Source organism: Engraulis encrasicolus, chromosome 2 (assembly GCF_034702125.1).
Source record: "Engraulis encrasicolus isolate BLACKSEA-1 chromosome 2, IST_EnEncr_1.0, whole genome shotgun sequence".
Lineage (NCBI taxonomy): Eukaryota > Metazoa > Chordata > Actinopteri > Clupeiformes > Engraulidae > Engraulis > Engraulis encrasicolus.
In genome coordinates this window covers 13,539,613-13,557,624 of record NC_085858.1, presented here as the reverse complement: position 1 = coordinate 13,557,624, position 18,012 = coordinate 13,539,613, and the positions used below count along the sequence as shown (strand labels likewise).

Sequence of the window (18,012 nt, the reverse complement as noted above, 5' to 3'; positions counted from 1 at the left end):
TCTTCTTCAGCCTTTTCCGAGATCCTGGTCATTGTAATGGGGGAAGTGGTTTGTTTACATTTAAAAAAAACATTTTTATTTATTCCCAAAAACATCCAAAAGGTTATGCAACATCAGCAGACAACTAGCAAACAGCGGTACCTTTTGGGAAAATATTTAGAGTAGGCCTATGTTCATTTAAAAAAAATGTAAACAAACGCTGCCCCCATTAGAATAGCTCATATCTCGGAAAGGGCTGAGCCGAAAAATGTGGCATTCGTTCTGACAAGTCAAGGGTAGCATGAGCAATACAACAGCATATTGAAATTGACTGAAGTGGTTCTTTAATTTCCCTCATTTAGAGATTTAGATTTGTTTTTAAGCTTGTGTTTAAAGGCAAGCCATACTGTGGAAACTTTTGTTGTTGCATGGGATGCGAGCCCAGTGGATGTCTGACCCATGTAGGGCTGGGCGATATGGGAAAAAAACAATATCACAATATGGATTACTTTATGTCACGATAACGATATATATCACGATATAGCACAATTACATACGTTTTCAGTTATTCTATTTATTTTTCACGTCCCAAATCAAACTTTATTTAAAATGGATCTTTTTATTCTTATTTTGACAGTTACATTAACTTAGAGAGTGTACTGTGACAACATGAAATGTAATTAAATGATATTCAATTGTATAAAATTACCATCACGATATAAACGATATAGGAGAAAGGTCGCAATATACACTTTTATATCACGATAACGATATCGTCATATTGCCCAGCCCTAGACCCATGTTACAGCTTCTATGGTGTGGACGGCTCAGACTGCTCCTTCCTCATTTACCTGAGTGATATTGAGTGGTTCTGCCCCCCTCTGGCTTGGAGGAACCACAGCAGCATGCCAACAACTCACCCCGTACCACGCATACAAGTGAGTGCAACATTACCTCTAACAGATGGAGACTTGAAAACAAGGAAGTACCGCCTACACAGTGTGCAATTGAAAGACATTGCACATCTGTTTTTACTAATTGATGAGAAGATTTTGTGGCTGTACTTAATATTAAGGAGCGACGCTACACCGCCACTGAAAACATTTGGGCTGAGAGCACTGGAGTGAACCGTAACAGGTTGATGTCACTGGGCTTTGGCTGATGTAGTTATATGTGGATGCTACTCTGGTTAATATGTAATTGCCGCTGTGTTACGCCTCAGGATAAGTGCAGTGTACAGCTCCAGAACTCTTGCTGTAATTCTCCAGTGAGTGTGGATGGTGCCCTGGGGCTCGTGCATAGCATTACAGTACGGCAGCAGCAGAAACTTGATCATCTGATTCACCCAGTCCCTTCATCTTGCTTCCCTGCGAGGGAGGCGCTACGATTGCATCTCATCGCAATCAAGCCGCTCCCTCCCTGAGGCTCCGGGAAAAAATAAAGCCTGAGCCAGACTTAGACTTAGTCTCCTGCCAGAGCACGCACTCTACACTAGTAGGAGATTCTGAACTTGATTCCACATATTTAGAAACGCTTTAATAAGGGGTGTAAATAATAATCAAAATATATCGCGATATAATCTGACGATTGAATCGAATCGCATATGATCGAGGGGCATTCTTAATTATTGAAAATAATCGAAACGCTTGCCCCTGCCCAATGCCCTAGAGCAGGGGTCGGGAACCTATGGCTCGCGAGCCACATGTGGCTCTTTTGGGAACTGCATGTGGCTCTCGGACAAACCTGTCATTTGTTTACTCAATTAGCCATGGATCATTTTGTTACGGCACTAAATTAAAAATGGACCTACTGAAATCGAAAAGTTAAGATAATATTCAAAATATAAAGTATGATCGCGCATTTAATCCATCCCAGGTCCGATCAGCTGAGCCAAGCACAGGCCTTCGACGAAGGCTACTGTACAGATATGAAAAACGCGTTTTTTATTGGACAATGCCGTGCCAGCGCTGGGTCGTGTCGTGAGATAACATTCCATCCGTAATGCTTTACCTAAAGTTCAGCTGGCTAACGGTTGTATCCAAAACAAAGAAACTGTTCACGACCGTGCCATTATGATGGCAAATCAAGTGGAGGAAACGCAAGTGAGGGATATAAATGCAGCGCTGTACTTCTCCCTCGATTACAGGAATAACTTTTGCTGAATCAACTGACGTAAGTCTTTCCCAGTTTAGTGTGATTGCGAGATAACTGGTGCCACAATGCGAAGGCAAACGTAGGGTTGCCATTCGTCCCTTGAAATACGGAATCGCCCTGTAGCCTATTTGGCGGTTAAATCATGCGTTCTGTATTGGGGACGCATGTCGGTAAGGGACGCGCTTTGTAGGGCATTTTCGCGAATTACTAAAAATAGACATGTCAGCCACATATCAACTGTAAAATGTTAACTATGTCAGCGCGACCAAGATGAGCATCCTGTCTTGAAGTTCTCTCTCCCTCCCTCCTCCCTCCTCATGCACCTTCCCTGTGTCTGTCTGATGGCTAGAATAGAAGCACCTCCGTCATTCTCATTGCTCATTGGCAACTCCGATGCATAAAAGATAGAAACTAAAGGTAATGCATGCGCGTGGCTTCTTAAATGCACATCAGCACATCTACAAGTAGTTTTAGTTCTTCTTTCGTTAGCTCTCCCTTCTTGTCCCCAATGCAAGCGTTACTTTTATTCCCTTCTGTGCATGACAATTAGCATTAGAAATAATGGCGAAAATGGTATGGCTCTCACAAAAAATATTTTTTTAAAAATGGGCGTTTATGGCTCTCTCCACCAAAAAGGTTCCCGACCCCTGCCATAGAGCATATGGAACATAATAGAAGTGGAAAAGTAATTGGGAAAAAAACGAATCGTATTGTATCGTTGTGATGGAGTGACCATCACTAGGGTTGTGGGTGTGTTCTGACTAACATGCCAACGAGCCTGGCTCTTTGGTGTAGCGGTCAGAGCCCCGGTTTACTACCCCAGAAGGTCTGGGTTCGAGTCCCAGCTGGGCAACTCTACTCCCCTTCGCTACAAATGGTGTCAGAAGTGGGATGGTACCGTGAGGCCATCGGAAGCGTACCCATTGTGTGTAAGCCGTAATTCCATGTGAGGGACCCCCAGGATTGGTGACCCCGGTGTGAGGGACCCCAGTGATGGGTGAAGCATTGATGATGGGGCACACTGGATGGGAGAAGCATGATGGGCAGTTGCGTGAGGGACACCATGAGTGTGTGAAGCGCACGGGTGCGCTTCCCAAAGGGGAAGGCAGTGTGATGGAGTGACCATCACTAGGGTTGTGGGTGTGTTCTGACTAATATGCCAACGAGCCTGGCTCTTTGGTGTAGCGGTCAGAGCCCCGGTTTACTACCCCAGAAGGTCTGGGTTCGAGTCCCAGCTGGGCAACTCTACTCCCCTTCGCTACAATCGTATTGTGGGGCAAGTATTGAAAATAATCGCATCGCATCGCATCGCATTGAATAATAAGATATCGATATTGAATCATATCATCATGGAGGCTGTGATTTACACCCCTAGTTTTAATGTATGTTATAAAATGGCTTATTTTCATTTTATTTTCCTCACTGGTGGGAGATTCAGCTCCAGCTTCTCCGATGTCTCATGTACAGCGTAGGTGCACTTGGTTGACACTGACACCAGATCATTAGAAGCTTTATTACTAGCTAACAGTCTTCCAAGAGCTCACACTTGTCCTGATTTCTAGGAGGGTTCAGCTGAGCGGTAGGTAGGTAGGTACACACATTCAGTACAAATCTCCCCATGAGAGGGAGGTGAATGGGAGATGTTTTTTTTACATTATTGTAGCCCCCCCCTCCTCTCTCTGTCTCCTTCTCTGTCTTTCTTACTCTCTTTCTCTTTCTTGTCTTTCTCTGCGCCTTGGCAGGCTCCTGCTGTGCCTGTGTGGGAGGGCACAGGGTCATGTTCAAGGGGATCAGGGCATCAGGAGAACTAGCCAGCACAGTCAGACTCAGAGTCTATTTCAGACAGAAGACACCGCAGGCTTTTCAGCCCCAGAGCCCAACTCATTACAGACGCCGCTCGCAATAATACTGACTCATTCACAGAGAGAACAATATATTGGGCTATTTTTTGCTTCCCTTCTAATTGTCAGTTTATGTAATACTAATACTTTGGACGCCATCTCTTTGTCTTTTTCATTATTCTCGATAATGTCATTCAGGACATTAAAATTCATATTATTTCATGCTCTGTATTGCAGTGCCCTCATTACATAAAAAGATATTGGAGGACTTCATCCTAAACGTTTTCACTGCTACTACAGTTTTAATCCCAAAAGCAGAGATGCAAGACATATTTTATAATTTCAGATTTTTATCACCTGGGTATAATTTGTAAACCCACACAATTTTTGCACTTTCTGCCACATGCTCTCTGAACCCTTAGTCTGCACCTCCACCAACACGAAAGTCTCCACAATCAGCTGTCAATTTAATAGCTGTTAACTCATGGCTGCTTTCAGACACAAATTTAACCCCCATTCTATTCCACCTCAATGCCCACTAGAGTCACTCTGATCAGCATAGATATTGGTTGGATGGTTTTATTTGGTAAACCATAATAATTGTATTATTATCTAATAATAGGCCTATTCTTTTTCTTAACTTTACTCTTGACTTCTTGATTTCTTCACTGTCAGTGTTTCCTGTAGTTCTATTTCTTGTCATCTTATGAATCTTGAAGGATTTAACTCTGGACCTGAACTCTGTGCCTTTACCCAAAAGGGAAGCTGTATTGGACTGTCATCTAATCAGATGTTTTGAGTTTCACCTCATAGCTTTGGTGTTTTTCTAAATTAACCCCCACCCTAATCCACCTCCATGTCCATGTCCACAGGCGTCTCTGCGTTCAGACGTGGGGCCTCTGCTGGAGCAGGTGGGCACGGGTAAGGAGTCTCTCAGCTTCATGAGGAGACGCATACGCAGGCTGGCAGCGCAGTGGGCCGCAGCCGCACGACGACTCCACACGCGACTGCACAGCCAGGACAGGGAGCAGAAGAGGTTGGGTACCTGGCCTGTCCTTTATGTCTTGTCACTGACAAGGCCGTGATGTGTGCACATCTAAACTAGACTGCCTGTGCAGTCGCCTTCGACTGCTTAAGGTATATCCCCGAAACGCGACGCTTCCAGTCCCCCATCATTCCTACCACTCCCGTCCACCATTTCGTAAACGTATATGATACATACAGACGTGACATGACGTGCATAGGCTGAAAACCAAACGACTACTGTGAAAATGAAGCAAAAAATGGGGCAAATGGTAATACTGTTTTAATGGTTCAGTGGATATACCACATTAGGTACAGTGTAATAACCAGTGTAACAATATTTAATACAATGTAATTGTTTTACTTACATCATGTGTTTGTGCGTAAGTGGTATTACATGGTATTGCATATTGTTACACTGGTATTACACTATATTACATGGTATTGCATACTGTTACACTCGTTATTACACTGTACCTGATATTGCATATTGTTACACTGGTATTACACTAGTATTACATGGTAGCCTATTAAATATTGTTACATTGGTTATTACACTGTACCTAATATGGTAGATTCACTGAAATGGTGAACCATTAAAATAAGGCAAATTAATCCACCCAGTCAGAAGTTATGGGCCAAAAGAAAATTCCGCCATTTTGAAAGTGTTGTCTTCCAAACTCGAATCAGTTCATGAACCTACCCTAGAGCATTCACACACAAAATCTGGGACAAATCCATCCACCCGGTCAGTAGTTATGGGCCAAACAATAATTCGGCCATCTTGAATTCAGCCATCTTGAAAGTGTTGACCTCCAAACTCGAATCAATTCATGAACCTACCCTAGAGCATTCACACACCAAATCTGGGACAAATCCATCCACCCGGTCAGTAGTTATGGGCAAAACAATAATTCGGCCATCTTGAATTCAGCCATCTTGACAGTGTTGACCTCCAAACTCGAATCAGTTCATGGACCTACCCTAGAGCATTCACACACCAAATCTGGGACAAATCCATCCACCCGGTCAGAAGTTATGGACCAAACAAAAATTCGGCCATCTTGAATTCGGCCATCTTGAAAGTGTTGACCTCCCAACTCGAAGCAGTTCATGAACCTACCCTAGAGCATTCACACACCAAATCTGGGACAAATCCATCCACCCGGTCAGAAGTTATTGACCAAACAAAAATTCGGCCATCTTGAATTCGGCCATCTTGAAAGTGTTGACCTCCAAACTCGAATCAGTTCATGAACCTGCCCTAGAGCATTCACCCAAAAAATCTGGGACAAATCCAAACATCCGTTCAAAAGTTATCGCGTTAACACGAAAGACCTTACGCGGCGGCGGACGCGGACGCGGACGCGGCGGCGGCGGCGGCGGCGGCGGCGGACGCGGCGGCGGCGGACGCGGCGGCGGCGCACGCAAAACCATTACATCCCCGACGCTCCGCGTTTCGGGGATATAAATAGCCTCAGCATCATCAAAATGATGTCAGATACAGGTATTGACCCAGAAAATGGAGAATGCCTGCACATTGCACATGTTCCCAGTTTAATAACAACTATTGACAAAAAAACCCATTAACCCCTTAGCGCAGCACGATGGCTCTCTGTAATGTCATAGCAATGCTGTTATGATGTAGTTAAGCATTTTCAGCAAGTGAATAGGGTCGCCGCTTCTGCAGTAAGAGGCTACAAACAAGCCACTGCTTTGAGCACGGGTCTAACAAAACCCCTGTGGTCAAAACAGTGCCTTGTTTTCTCTATTCTCTCTCTTTTGTCTGTTTTTATCTTTTTCATATCGTTTGCATATCGTTTTCAACTTCTGGTCAGACTGAAACAGCAGAAATAATCACTGTAGAGCTGGGAGGAACAAAGAAGTATCTACTTGGCCATAGAGTAGGCGCCTAGTCAGGCATCGATTCAGACAGCTACGTAGTTCTGGATAGAGAAGTTACTGTAGTTACTGTGGTCAACATTGATGATTGATTTCACCTGGAACAGCACGAGGATTATTAACAGGAAGACCATTGGGAATATGACAGAAGGCTCTGGTGGGCACTGTAGTGCTGAAACTACTCTACCTACCACTGCACTCCGTGCACTCCATGGATAAGACCCTCCACAGACATATACATACACAGATCAATAAGACCAAGACATATCATGTCACTGCACAACAGTACACCTTGTGCTGTACAAAAGGGCAGAGAAACGTTCTGTATTTCTTGAAAGAACATCCATTCAACTTCATTATGTTATGTAGTGATATTTAAAGAACATTTGCTCAAAAGAGCAAGAAAAAAGTGTGTGTGTGTGTGTGAGAGAGTGAGTGAGTGAGTGAGTGAGTGTGTGAGTGAGTGTGTGAGTGTGTGGTGGAGGTAAATAGAGAGAGAGGTAAATAGGGACTTTTCCATTGCTTGCGATTGCACCACCAGCTGTGCTACCATGATAAGCACCGTATGTCTACATATTACCACACTGCTGTCAACACAAGCCTTTGAGCCTTCATTGTTTTATGTCATTATGTTTTGTTTACACTATTTTCTTCACACTATGTTTTGGTGTGGCCAGATATACACTGTACGTGCACTCACTGAGAATCCTCCCACAGATAATTCTTAAGTGCTCGCAGGAATCGTCTCAATTTTTCCCTGGGAAACATCACTCCAAGCCGTACACACACACACACACACACACACACACACACACACACACACACACACACACACACACACACACACACACACACACACACACACACACACACACTCAAAGGAGCTCCTCACAGTTTCACTCAGCTGGAGCGGGAGACTAACAGCCTTTATTTTACTAGTTCTGCCTAAAGTGCTTCGACACACACTATATCCCACCACCGCTGAGGGCTCTAACAAGCGTCTGCAACAAGCGAGCGTTTGATCTAATGGCACCATCACTCCTGAGGTGTTCACGCTGGTGTTGGTGGAGGCTAACGTAGCTGCTCCATCTCTAAACCAGCCAGCGGCAGTGAGGAGGGTTTGTGTTATGAGTGTGCTGTGTGAAAACAAGCTTTTTGATGTGTGTGGCGAGGAGAAGAGGATACGCTGGAGTGTAGAATATATTACAGACAGGTTTTCAGTTCGCTGCAACTGGGTTTAGGTGATAGGGCACGTCTGTCAATTGTTTCTTTCTTCTTTTAAATCCCCTTTTCTGTGATGAGCAGGTGTGAAAGCTTATTTTTCTCCAAACAGTGTGTGTGTGTGTGTGTGTGTGTGTGTGTGTGGCCAGGAGCCAAGTGATATCACTTGAAAGCAGTTTTCTCAGCACATTATCTGTGCATGCATTAAGTACAAGTGCACACAAACATGTGCAGCCACACAGTAGATTGTTATTGACACTGGGGCTTGTGGTCTGGTGTATAATATATCAGTTCCAGTTGCTGTCCACCCTGCCTACTTTGCTGAAGCAGAAACTGTTCACCTCTGACCTCCTTATATCCATCTCTCTCTCCCTCTCTCTCCACTCCCCATCCCTCTCTCAGCCTCTCTCCCTCTCTCTCTCTCCCCCTCCCTCTCTTCCCCCCTGTCTCCATCTGCAGGTCTTGGTGCACGTGGGCTTCCTGACGGAGGAGTCAGGGGACATGTTCAGTCCTAAGGTGCTGAAGGGGGGGCCCCTGGGGGAGATGGTTCAGTGGGCCGACATCCTGACGGCGCTGCACGTCCTCGGCCACAGCCTCCGGGTCTCCTTCTCCCTCAAGGAGCTGCAGGGGTGAGTGAGTGTCTGAGCAGCTCCCATGACACCTCCAGACTCCAGGGTCTATTTTGCAGCCCGCCATGCAGATAGCTGCTGTATGCCCTCCCGGTGCATACTCACTGGATTTTATGGGGTTATGCCTGCAGCATTTCACTGCCCTGCATTCCGTTGTGGTTCTATATTTATTAATTTCCTTTTTTTCTGTTATTTTCTGGTATTTCATTTACTACAGTCTGTTTCATGTCTTTTCAGTTTTCTTTTCTGATTCTTTTTTTCTCACAGGCTTTTATGGGTTTATGCCTGCTGTGTTTCCCTGCTGTGAATTCGGCTTTGCATCTCTTTCTTTCTTACTTTGTTATTACATTCTACTGTGTTGTTTTTTCTTCTTTGTCTTTTCAATTTTTTCTTTGTTTTTCTATTATTTATTTTTCTTTTTCTCTCTTTCCTTTTTATCGTCTTTGCTCATCTTTCTTTCTTTCTTTCTTTCTTTCTTTCTTTCTTTCTTTCTTTCTTTCTTTCTTTCTTTCTTTCTTTCTTTCTTTCTTTCCTACCTCTCCTTGTTTAACTAGTTTAATAATTAGCATTGGAGCCGTATGATTCCATTGACTAGTTGAAGGTGTGAAGGCAGTACACAGTAATGGCTGTGTTCCAGATAGTCCCCAGAGTCCTTTGGGGAGGGCTGGACTTGAATCAGGTCTGTGGGTCAGTTGGTGGCTGCTGGCTCCTAATAGTATCCTGATGGAGGGCAGTGGAGCAGCACATTGGTTTAGAAAAGCCCTGGCCCATTCTCTCCTTCTCCCCTTCTCTCCTTCTCCTCCTCTCTCCTTCTTCACTGCTTCCCTTCCTTTCCACACTTTCTGTTCCTGAGCAGCAGCCTCCCAGCCCACCTATAAGTGGCCCAGATTGCCCTGGGCTCTGCCTGCTGATCCAGCTTTGTTTTGAGGCAGAGCAGGGGGCAGAGAGGGGAGAGGGGGCTGCGGAGACTGGAGGCTTCAGAGCGGAGGGTGGGGTTGTGACAGAGAGAGGCTGGGGATGGGGATGTGTGGGAATGTGGGCATGTTTCAGAGCATGGCTAAGCCGCTGCAGGCTCCACTGAACTTTTGTCAGTTCCATTTTATTGCTGCCCAGAGTGATCCGGCAGTCTCGTGGAAGATGGCATCTAATCTCATCAAATGCTGCTGGGTGTCTCTCTGACAGACTGTGTGTTTGAAGAAGAGAAAGAGACAGAAAGGAAGGTGAGGTGGAAAGAAGAGTATAGTTGTGTGACTTATGACTGTGCTCTTATGATCATAACACTAATGTGGATTTTGGCATGATAAACCCTTAATTTATCCAGACATGTCCAGAAATGTATTATTTTGTGTGTGTCCGTGTGTGCGTGCGTCCATGCATGCATGCATGCGACTGTGTGTGGGTGTGTCTGCGTATGTGCGTCTGTGTTTTTGGATATGCATGCTCGTGCCAACATTTGTGTGTGTTCTTTTCATGTGTGTGCTGCCGTGGGTCTGCCAAATCCCTGTGTTCCTTTCTGATGAGCTTAAACCTCAAAACTACTAACAACAGCGACATCCTTGCCTGGGCATATCCTGTCTGGAGAGCTGAGAAAATATTGATTTCAGCGGGAGAGCCAGGTGCCACCACAGACAAAGCCACAGAAGCCAAGTCGATCTAAGTAGCAGAGAGGAAAAGGGGTTGTCTCGTTCAACGTAATTCTTCCCCACTTTGTCCTTGTTTTTTGTTGTTTTGAGAAGTGGAGTTCCATTGGAATTTGTTGTATTGGAGAGTTGTATAATATTGTGTAACTAAAATGGTGTGCATGTGTGTGTTTCTGGAATGTATGTGTGTGGGATGTGAGGTGTGTTTTATTTGGTAAACCATAATAATTGTATTATTATCTAATAATAGGCCTATTCTTTTTCTTAACTTTACTCTTGACTTCTTGATTTCTTCACTGTCAGTGTTTCCTGTAGTTCTATTTCTTGTCCTTCTTGAAGGATTTAACTCTGGACCTGAACTCTGTGCCTTTACCCAAAAGGGAAGCTGTATTGGACTGTCATCTAATCAGATGTTTTGAGTTTCACCTCATAGCTTTGGTGTTTTTCTAAATTAACCCCCACCCTAATCCACCTCCATGTCCATGTCCACAGGCGTCTCTGCGTTCAGACGTGGGGCCTCTGCTGGAGCAGGTGGGCACGGGTAAGGAGTCTCTCAGCTTCATTAGGAGACGCATACGCAGGCTGGCAGCGCAGTGGGCCGCAGCCGCACGACGACTCCACACGCGACTGCACAGCCAGGACAGGGAGCAGAAGAGGTTGGGTACCTGGCCTGTCCTTTATGTCTTGTCACTGACAAGGCCGTGATGTGTGCACATCTAAAATAGCCTCAGCATCATCAAAATGATGTCAGATACAGGTATTGACCCAGAAAATGGAGAATGCCTGCACATTGCACATGTTCCCAGTTTAATAACAACTATTGACAAAAAAAACCCATTAACCCCTTAGCGCAGCACGATGGCTCTCTGTAATGTCATAGAAATGCTGTTATGATGTAGTTAAGCATTTTCAGCAAGTGAATAGGGTCGCCGCTTCTGCAGTAAGAGGCTACAAACAAGCCACTGCTTTGAGCACGGGTCTAACAAAACCCCTGTGGTCAAAACAGTGCCTTGTTTTCTCTATTCTCTCTCTTTTGTCTGTTTTTATCTTTTTCATATCGTTTGCATATCGTTTTCAACTTCTGGTCAGACTGAAACAGCAGAAATAATCACTGTAGAGCTGGGAGGAACAAAGAAGTATCTACTTGGCCATAGAGTAGGCGCCTAGTCAGGCATCGATTCAGACAGCTACGTAGTTCTGGATAGAGAAGTTACTGTAGTTACTGTGGTCAACATTGATGATTGATTTCACCACAGGAAGACCATTGGGAATATGACAGAAGGCTCTGGTGGGCACTGTAGTGCTGAAACTACTCTACCTACCACTACACTCCGTGCACTCCATGGATAAGACCCTCCACAGACATATACATACACAGATCAATAAGACCAAGACATATCATGTCACTGCACAACAGTACACCTTGTGCTGTACAAAAGGGCAGAGAAACGTTCTGTATTTCTTGAAAGAACATCCATTCAACTTCATTATGTTATGTAGTGATATTTAAAGAACATTTGCTCAAAAGAGCAAGAAAAAAGTGTTTGTGTGTGTGAAAGAATGCGTGATTGAGTGAGTGAGTGTGTGAGTCAGTGTGTTAGTGTCTGGTGGAAAGGGAGCAAAGGAGAGAGAGGGAAATAGGGACTTTTACATTGCTTGCGATTGCACCACCAGCTGTGTTAGCATGATAAGCACCGTATGTCTACATATTACCACACTGCTGTCAACACAAGCCTTTGAGCCTTCATTGTTTTATGTCATTATGTTTTGTTTACACTATTTTCTTCACACTATGTTTTGGTGTGGCCAGATATACACTGTACGTGCACTCACTGAGAATCCTCCCACAGATAATTCTTAAGTGCTCGCAGGAATCGTCTCAATTTTTCCCTGGGAAACATCACTCCAAGCCGTACACACACACACACACACACACACACACACACACACACACACACACACACACACACACACACACACACACACACACACACACACACACACTCAAAGGAGCTCCTCACAGTTTTGCTGAACTGGAGCGGCAGACTAACAGCCTTTATTTTACCAGTTCTGCCTAAAGTGCTTCGACACACACTATATCCCACCACCGCTGAGGGCTCTAACAAGCGTCTGCAACAAGCGAGCGTTTGATCTAATGGCACCATCACTCCTGAGGTGTTCACGCTGGTGTTGGTGGAGGCTAACGTAGCTGCTCCATCTCTAAACCAGCCAGCGGCAGTGAGGAGGGTTTGTGTGGTGAGTGTGCTGTGTGAAAACAAGGTTTTGTGATGTGTGTGGCGAGGAGAAGAGGATACGCTGGTGTGTAGAATATATTACAGAGAAGTTCTCAGTTCAATGCAACTGTGTTTAGGTGATAGGGCACGTCTGTCAATTGTTTCTTTCTTCTTTTAAATCCCCTTCTATGTGATGAGCAGGTGTGAAAGCTTATTTTTAAATGTGAGTGTGTGTCTGTGTGTGTGTGTGTGGCCAGGAGCCAAGTGATATCACTTGAAAGCAGTTTTCTCAACACATTATCCGTTCATGCATTAAGTACAAGTGCACACAAACATGCGCTAACACACAATAGATTGTTATTGACACTGGGGCTTGTGGTCTGGTGTATAATATATCAGTTCCAGTTGCTGTCCACCCTGCCTACTTTGCTGAAGCTGAAACTCTTCACCTCTGACCTCCTTATCTCCATCCCTCTCTCCCTCTCTCTCCCACTCCTCATCCCTCTCTCCCTCTCTCTCCCACTCCCCATCCCTCTCTCCCTCTCTCTCCCACTCCCCCCCCCCCCTGTCTCCATCTGCAGGTCTTGGTGCACGTGGGCTTCCTGACGGAGGAGTCAGGGGACATGTTCAGTCCTAAGGTGCTGAAGGGGGGGCCCCTGGGGGAGATGGTTCAGTGGGCCGACATCCTGACGGCGCTGCACGTCCTCGGCCACAGCCTCCGGGTCTCCTTCTCCCTCAAGGAGCTGCAGGGGTGAGTGAGTGTCTGAGCAGCTCTCCTGACAGCTCCAGACTACAGGGTCGATTTTGCAGCACGCCATGCAGATAGCTGCTGTATGCCCTCCCGGTGCATACTCACAGGATTTTATGGGGTTATGTCTGCTGCATTTCACTGCCCTGCATTCTGTTGTGGTTCTATATTTATTAATTTCCTTTTTTTCAGTTTTTTTCTGGTGTTTCATTTACTACAGTCTGTTTTATGTCTTTTCAGTTTTCTTTTCTGATTTTTTTTCTCACAGGCTTTTATGGGTTTATGCCTGCTGTGTTTCCCTGCTGTGAATTCTGCTTTGCATCTCTTTCTTTTTTACTTTGTTATTACATTCTACTGTGTTGTTTTTTCTTCTTTGTCTTTTCAATTTTTTCTTTGTTTTTCTATTATTTCTTTTTCTTTTTCTCTCTTTCCTTTTTATCGTCTTTGCTCATCTTTCTGTCTTTCTGTCTTTCTTTCTTTCTTTCTTTCTTTCTTTCTTTCTTTCTTTCTTTCTTTCTTTCTTTCTTTCTTTCTTTCCTACCTCTCCTTGTTATTTAATAATCAGCATTGGAGCCACATGATTCCATTGACTAGTTGAAGGTGTGAAGACAGTACACAGTAATGGCTGTGTTCCAGATAGTCCCCAGAGTCCTTTGGGGAGGGCTGGACTTGAATCAGGTCTGTGGGTCAGTTGGTGGCTGCTGGCTCCTAATAGTATCCTGATGGAGGGCAGTGGAGCAGCACATTGGTTTAGAAAAGCCCTGGCCCATTCTCTCCTTCTCCCCTTCTCTCCTTCTCCTCCTCTCTCCTTCTTCACTGCTTCCCTTCCTTTCCACACTTTCTGTTCCTGAGCAGCAGCCTCCCAGCCCACCTATAAGTGGCCCAGATTGCCCTGGACTCTGCCTGCTGATCCAGCTTTGTTTTGAGGCAGAGCAGGGGGCAGAGAAGGGAGAGGGGGCTGCGGAGACTGGAGGCTTCAGAGCGGAGGGTGGGGTTGTGACAGAGAGAGGCTGGGGATGGGGATGTGTGGGGATGTGGGGTTTCAGAGCATGGCTAAGCCGCTGCAGGCTCCACTGAACTTTTGTCAGTTCCATTTGTTGCATCTAGCTGCCCAGAGTGATCCGGCAGTGTCGTGGAAGATGGCATCTAATCTCATCTAATGCTGCTGGGTGTCTGTCTGACTGACTGTGTGTTTGAAGAAGAGAAAGAGTCAGAAAGAGAGGTGAGGTGGAAAGAAGTGTAGCATTGTGTGACTTATGACTATGCTCTTATGATCTTAAGACTAATGTGGATGCTGGCATGATAAACCCTTAATTTATTCAGACATGTCCAGAAATGTATTATTTTGTGTGTGTGCGTGCGTGCGTGCGTCCGTACGTCCATGCATGCGACTGTGTATGGGTGTGTCTGCGTATGTGCGTCTGTGCCAACATTTGTGTGTGTTCTTTTTATGTGTGTGCAGCCGTGGGTCTGCCAAATCCCTGTGTTCCTTTCTGATGAGCTTAAACCTCAAAACAGCCAACAACAGCGACATCCTTACCTTGGCACATCCTGTCAGGAGAGCTGAGAAAATATTGATTTCAGCAGGAGACCCAGGTGCCACCACAGCCAAAGCCACAGAAGCCAAGTCGATCTAAGTAGAGGAAAAGGGGTTGTCTCGTTCAGTGTAATTCTTCCCCACTTTGTCCTTGTTTTTTTGTTGTTTTGAGAAGTGGAGTTCCATTGGAATTTGTTGTATTGGAGAGTTGTATAATATTGAGTAACTAAAATGGTGTGCATGTGTGTGTATCTGGAATGTGTGTGTGTGGGATGTGAGGTGTGTGTGTGCGTGTGCGTGTGCATGTGTGTGTGTATGTGCATGCAGCATGCTTTTGCTCATTTACGAGTTCCGACTGTGTGTTTTTGTGTTTGCATGTATGTTAGTATGAGCTGTTTCCGCTATTATTAAAAAATTATCTCCGTCCTCTCTGCAGACGCATGTAAATGAATGGCTATTTTCCTCCAGTACCCATTAGTGTGAAAAAGGAAACGAACCCTGAGATTTTTCTTTCGCTTTTTCCGTCTCATCAAAGTTGATCGTCAAAGAGGCGCTGAACGCCAATACATCTGGGTGATGCACCATTAGTGTCTGAGAGAACGATTCAGCAATTCATGCCGTTTCTTTCTTCTGTCATCCTTCACAGAAACATGCGCGCGTGCACGCACACACACACACACACACACACACACACACACACACACACACACACACACACACACACACACACACACACACACACACACACACACACACACACACACACACACACACACACACACACACAGTCTCTCTTTCTCCATTAAGCTGACAGATAGTTATCTAGGTTGCCTTGGCTCAGTATCCCTTGGGGAGGTTTCTATTTAGATTTCATCTCCCTATCATCCTTTTGCTGCTCAGCAGAAGATTGATCACGCTGGGAAGCAAGAAAAGAAGGAGAGGAGAGAAGAGAAGAGAGGCGAGCTCTCATAATATGGCACATTAGTCTGTGGCAAAACCTCCTCCTTCTCTTCCTCTCCTGCTCAAGCTGCTTGGCTCTACTCCCATCCTCTGTGTTACGTACTGTAGTGTACATCGCAGCAGCTGTGGAGGTTGTGAACACTTTGTTTTGCCCCTGATGTCTGTTCACACATCAGTAGCTTCTAATTATGATGCAAATGACTTTGCTCCACTTTGGAAGGGGAGAGTATGTAGAACATGCTGAACTGTGTGTTTTGTTTAGTTCTGAAGTTCCCTTGTGATTTTTATGTTGCTGCTGCGCTGTCATTGATTGTATTCCATGGCTGTTGATGATGAAATAAGGTGATCCATGCAGACACACACGCACACGCACACGCACACACACACTCACTCACAATCACACACACACACACACACACACACACACACACACACACACACACACACACACACACACACACACACACACACACACACACACACTTGATGATGATACTTGAACCTTAAACCTAGTCAGAGTGAGCTCCAGCCACGGACCCACACACTCATATGCTCATTCCACTTCATGATGCTTGAAGCTCTAACCTATTCAAAGTGAGCATCAGCAGTGTCAGAGAGCTTGCTGTGTTTAAACTGGTGAAGTTGTGTTGTGACTGGCCCATGGAAAGAGATACCCAGGCAGGCGTTGTCATGGTGGTGGTGAGAGAGGGGGTGTTAGGCGATCTGTGTCAGCGGCCATTGTGCGTGACGCTAGTTGCTCAGCATTGTGTGACTGGGCTGGATCTTGTTGGCCTGTTCTGTGTGCAAGAGGAGACAAGCGCAGAGTGTTTCCCATGACACCTGACCACTCACCACCCACATGTTCGCTATGTCATCATGATCACACACACACACACACACACACACACACACACACACACACACACACACACACACACACACACACACACACACACACATATAGCTCCTCTCTCTCTTTTTATCTTTCACTCACTCATTCACTCACTCACTGACATCTCAAGAGAAGGGGGTTGAGTAGAAAGAACAAAAAATGATGGGAGAGACTAGCCAAGTGGCAGAAATATTTCTTACCCGGCAGTTTGGTCTATCATCGCACCTTTGGGGATAATTGACGTGACAGCAGTGGTCAATTGCGTGCAGTTGGATGGATTGCCATGCCAGCTGTCAATTTTTCCTATAGTGCAACCCCAGACTGTACATTTCTTGCCGGACTAGGCAGAGAGAGAACCAGAAAGAGGGAAAATGAAGATGGAGGAAGAAATAGAAAAAGAGCACGAAGATAGACACAAAGTTGGAGCCGTAAACACGCCAATCTTTCCGTTGACAGAATCCAATGTCAGTCTGTACAGAGCACCAATATTAGTCAGAGAAGAGTAGAAAGAAAGAAAGAAATAAGAATAGAAGGACAGACTAATCGATAGACTGATCATGTAGGCTAAAAATGTCAGAGAATGTCAGAGGGGAAAAAAGAGATGTAGAGAGAGAGCAAAAGACAGAAAGCGGGACAGAGAAAGGATCACATTTCAATGTATTTTTTCATAGATCTGCTTTATGCCTTGGCCCGGATAGTTTAACTCACTACAAGTTCTGCCATAATATGAGAAGAGTTTTTGGTTCTTGCGAACAGCTTCTAAGTTTTGTCAAAACCACTTCGCTCTGAGTAATATTCAAAGTGGAAGCCCACTTTTGGTGATGCAATTCACAGTTATTTCTCGACTCACATGCACTAGCTACGCTGGAAGGCATGCTTCATGGGCATAAACAACAGCTACGCTAGGAGTGCAATCAGGAACTTTTCTGAAGGTTTTTTTGCATTGAACTAGAGCCTGTAGTCACGTCAGTGCTGCTACTTCGGAGGAAACGAGGTGTGCTGTGTGTGTGTGTGTGTGTGCGTGTGCATGTGTATCTGACGTGGGCACTTTTGGCAGTGCCATCTGCCTGAGTGATGTAATGCGGTTGCTGCTCACTCCCTGAGCTCTCGCTCTCCGCTGCTGCCTGCTCTCCTGTGATATTATGCTGCAGATGAATAATGTACAATTCTTAATGCCACAGAGTTTCCGGCATACAGCAGATCACTGTTGTTTTGCCTGTAGGTGTAATCTGTTTTCATACAATAATTGTGA

General features: G+C 45.2%; 1 protein-coding gene across 1 annotated transcript in view; it reads left to right on the top strand.

The window, feature by feature from the left end:
* The first annotated feature begins 412 nt into the window (after positions 1 to 412).
* Positions 413 to 18,012, top strand: part of LOC134459368 (alpha-1,6-mannosylglycoprotein 6-beta-N-acetylglucosaminyltransferase B-like) — an 87,384-nt gene continuing 69,784 nt past the window's right edge. Inside the window, exons 1-4 of the mRNA XM_063211712.1 lie at positions 413 to 440; positions 775 to 917; positions 4,847 to 5,026; positions 8,580 to 8,749. Coding sequence (XP_063067782.1) covers positions 413 to 440; positions 775 to 917; positions 4,847 to 5,026; positions 8,580 to 8,749 — 521 coding nt within the window. The remainder of the gene's footprint in view (positions 441 to 774; positions 918 to 4,846; positions 5,027 to 8,579; positions 8,750 to 18,012) is intronic.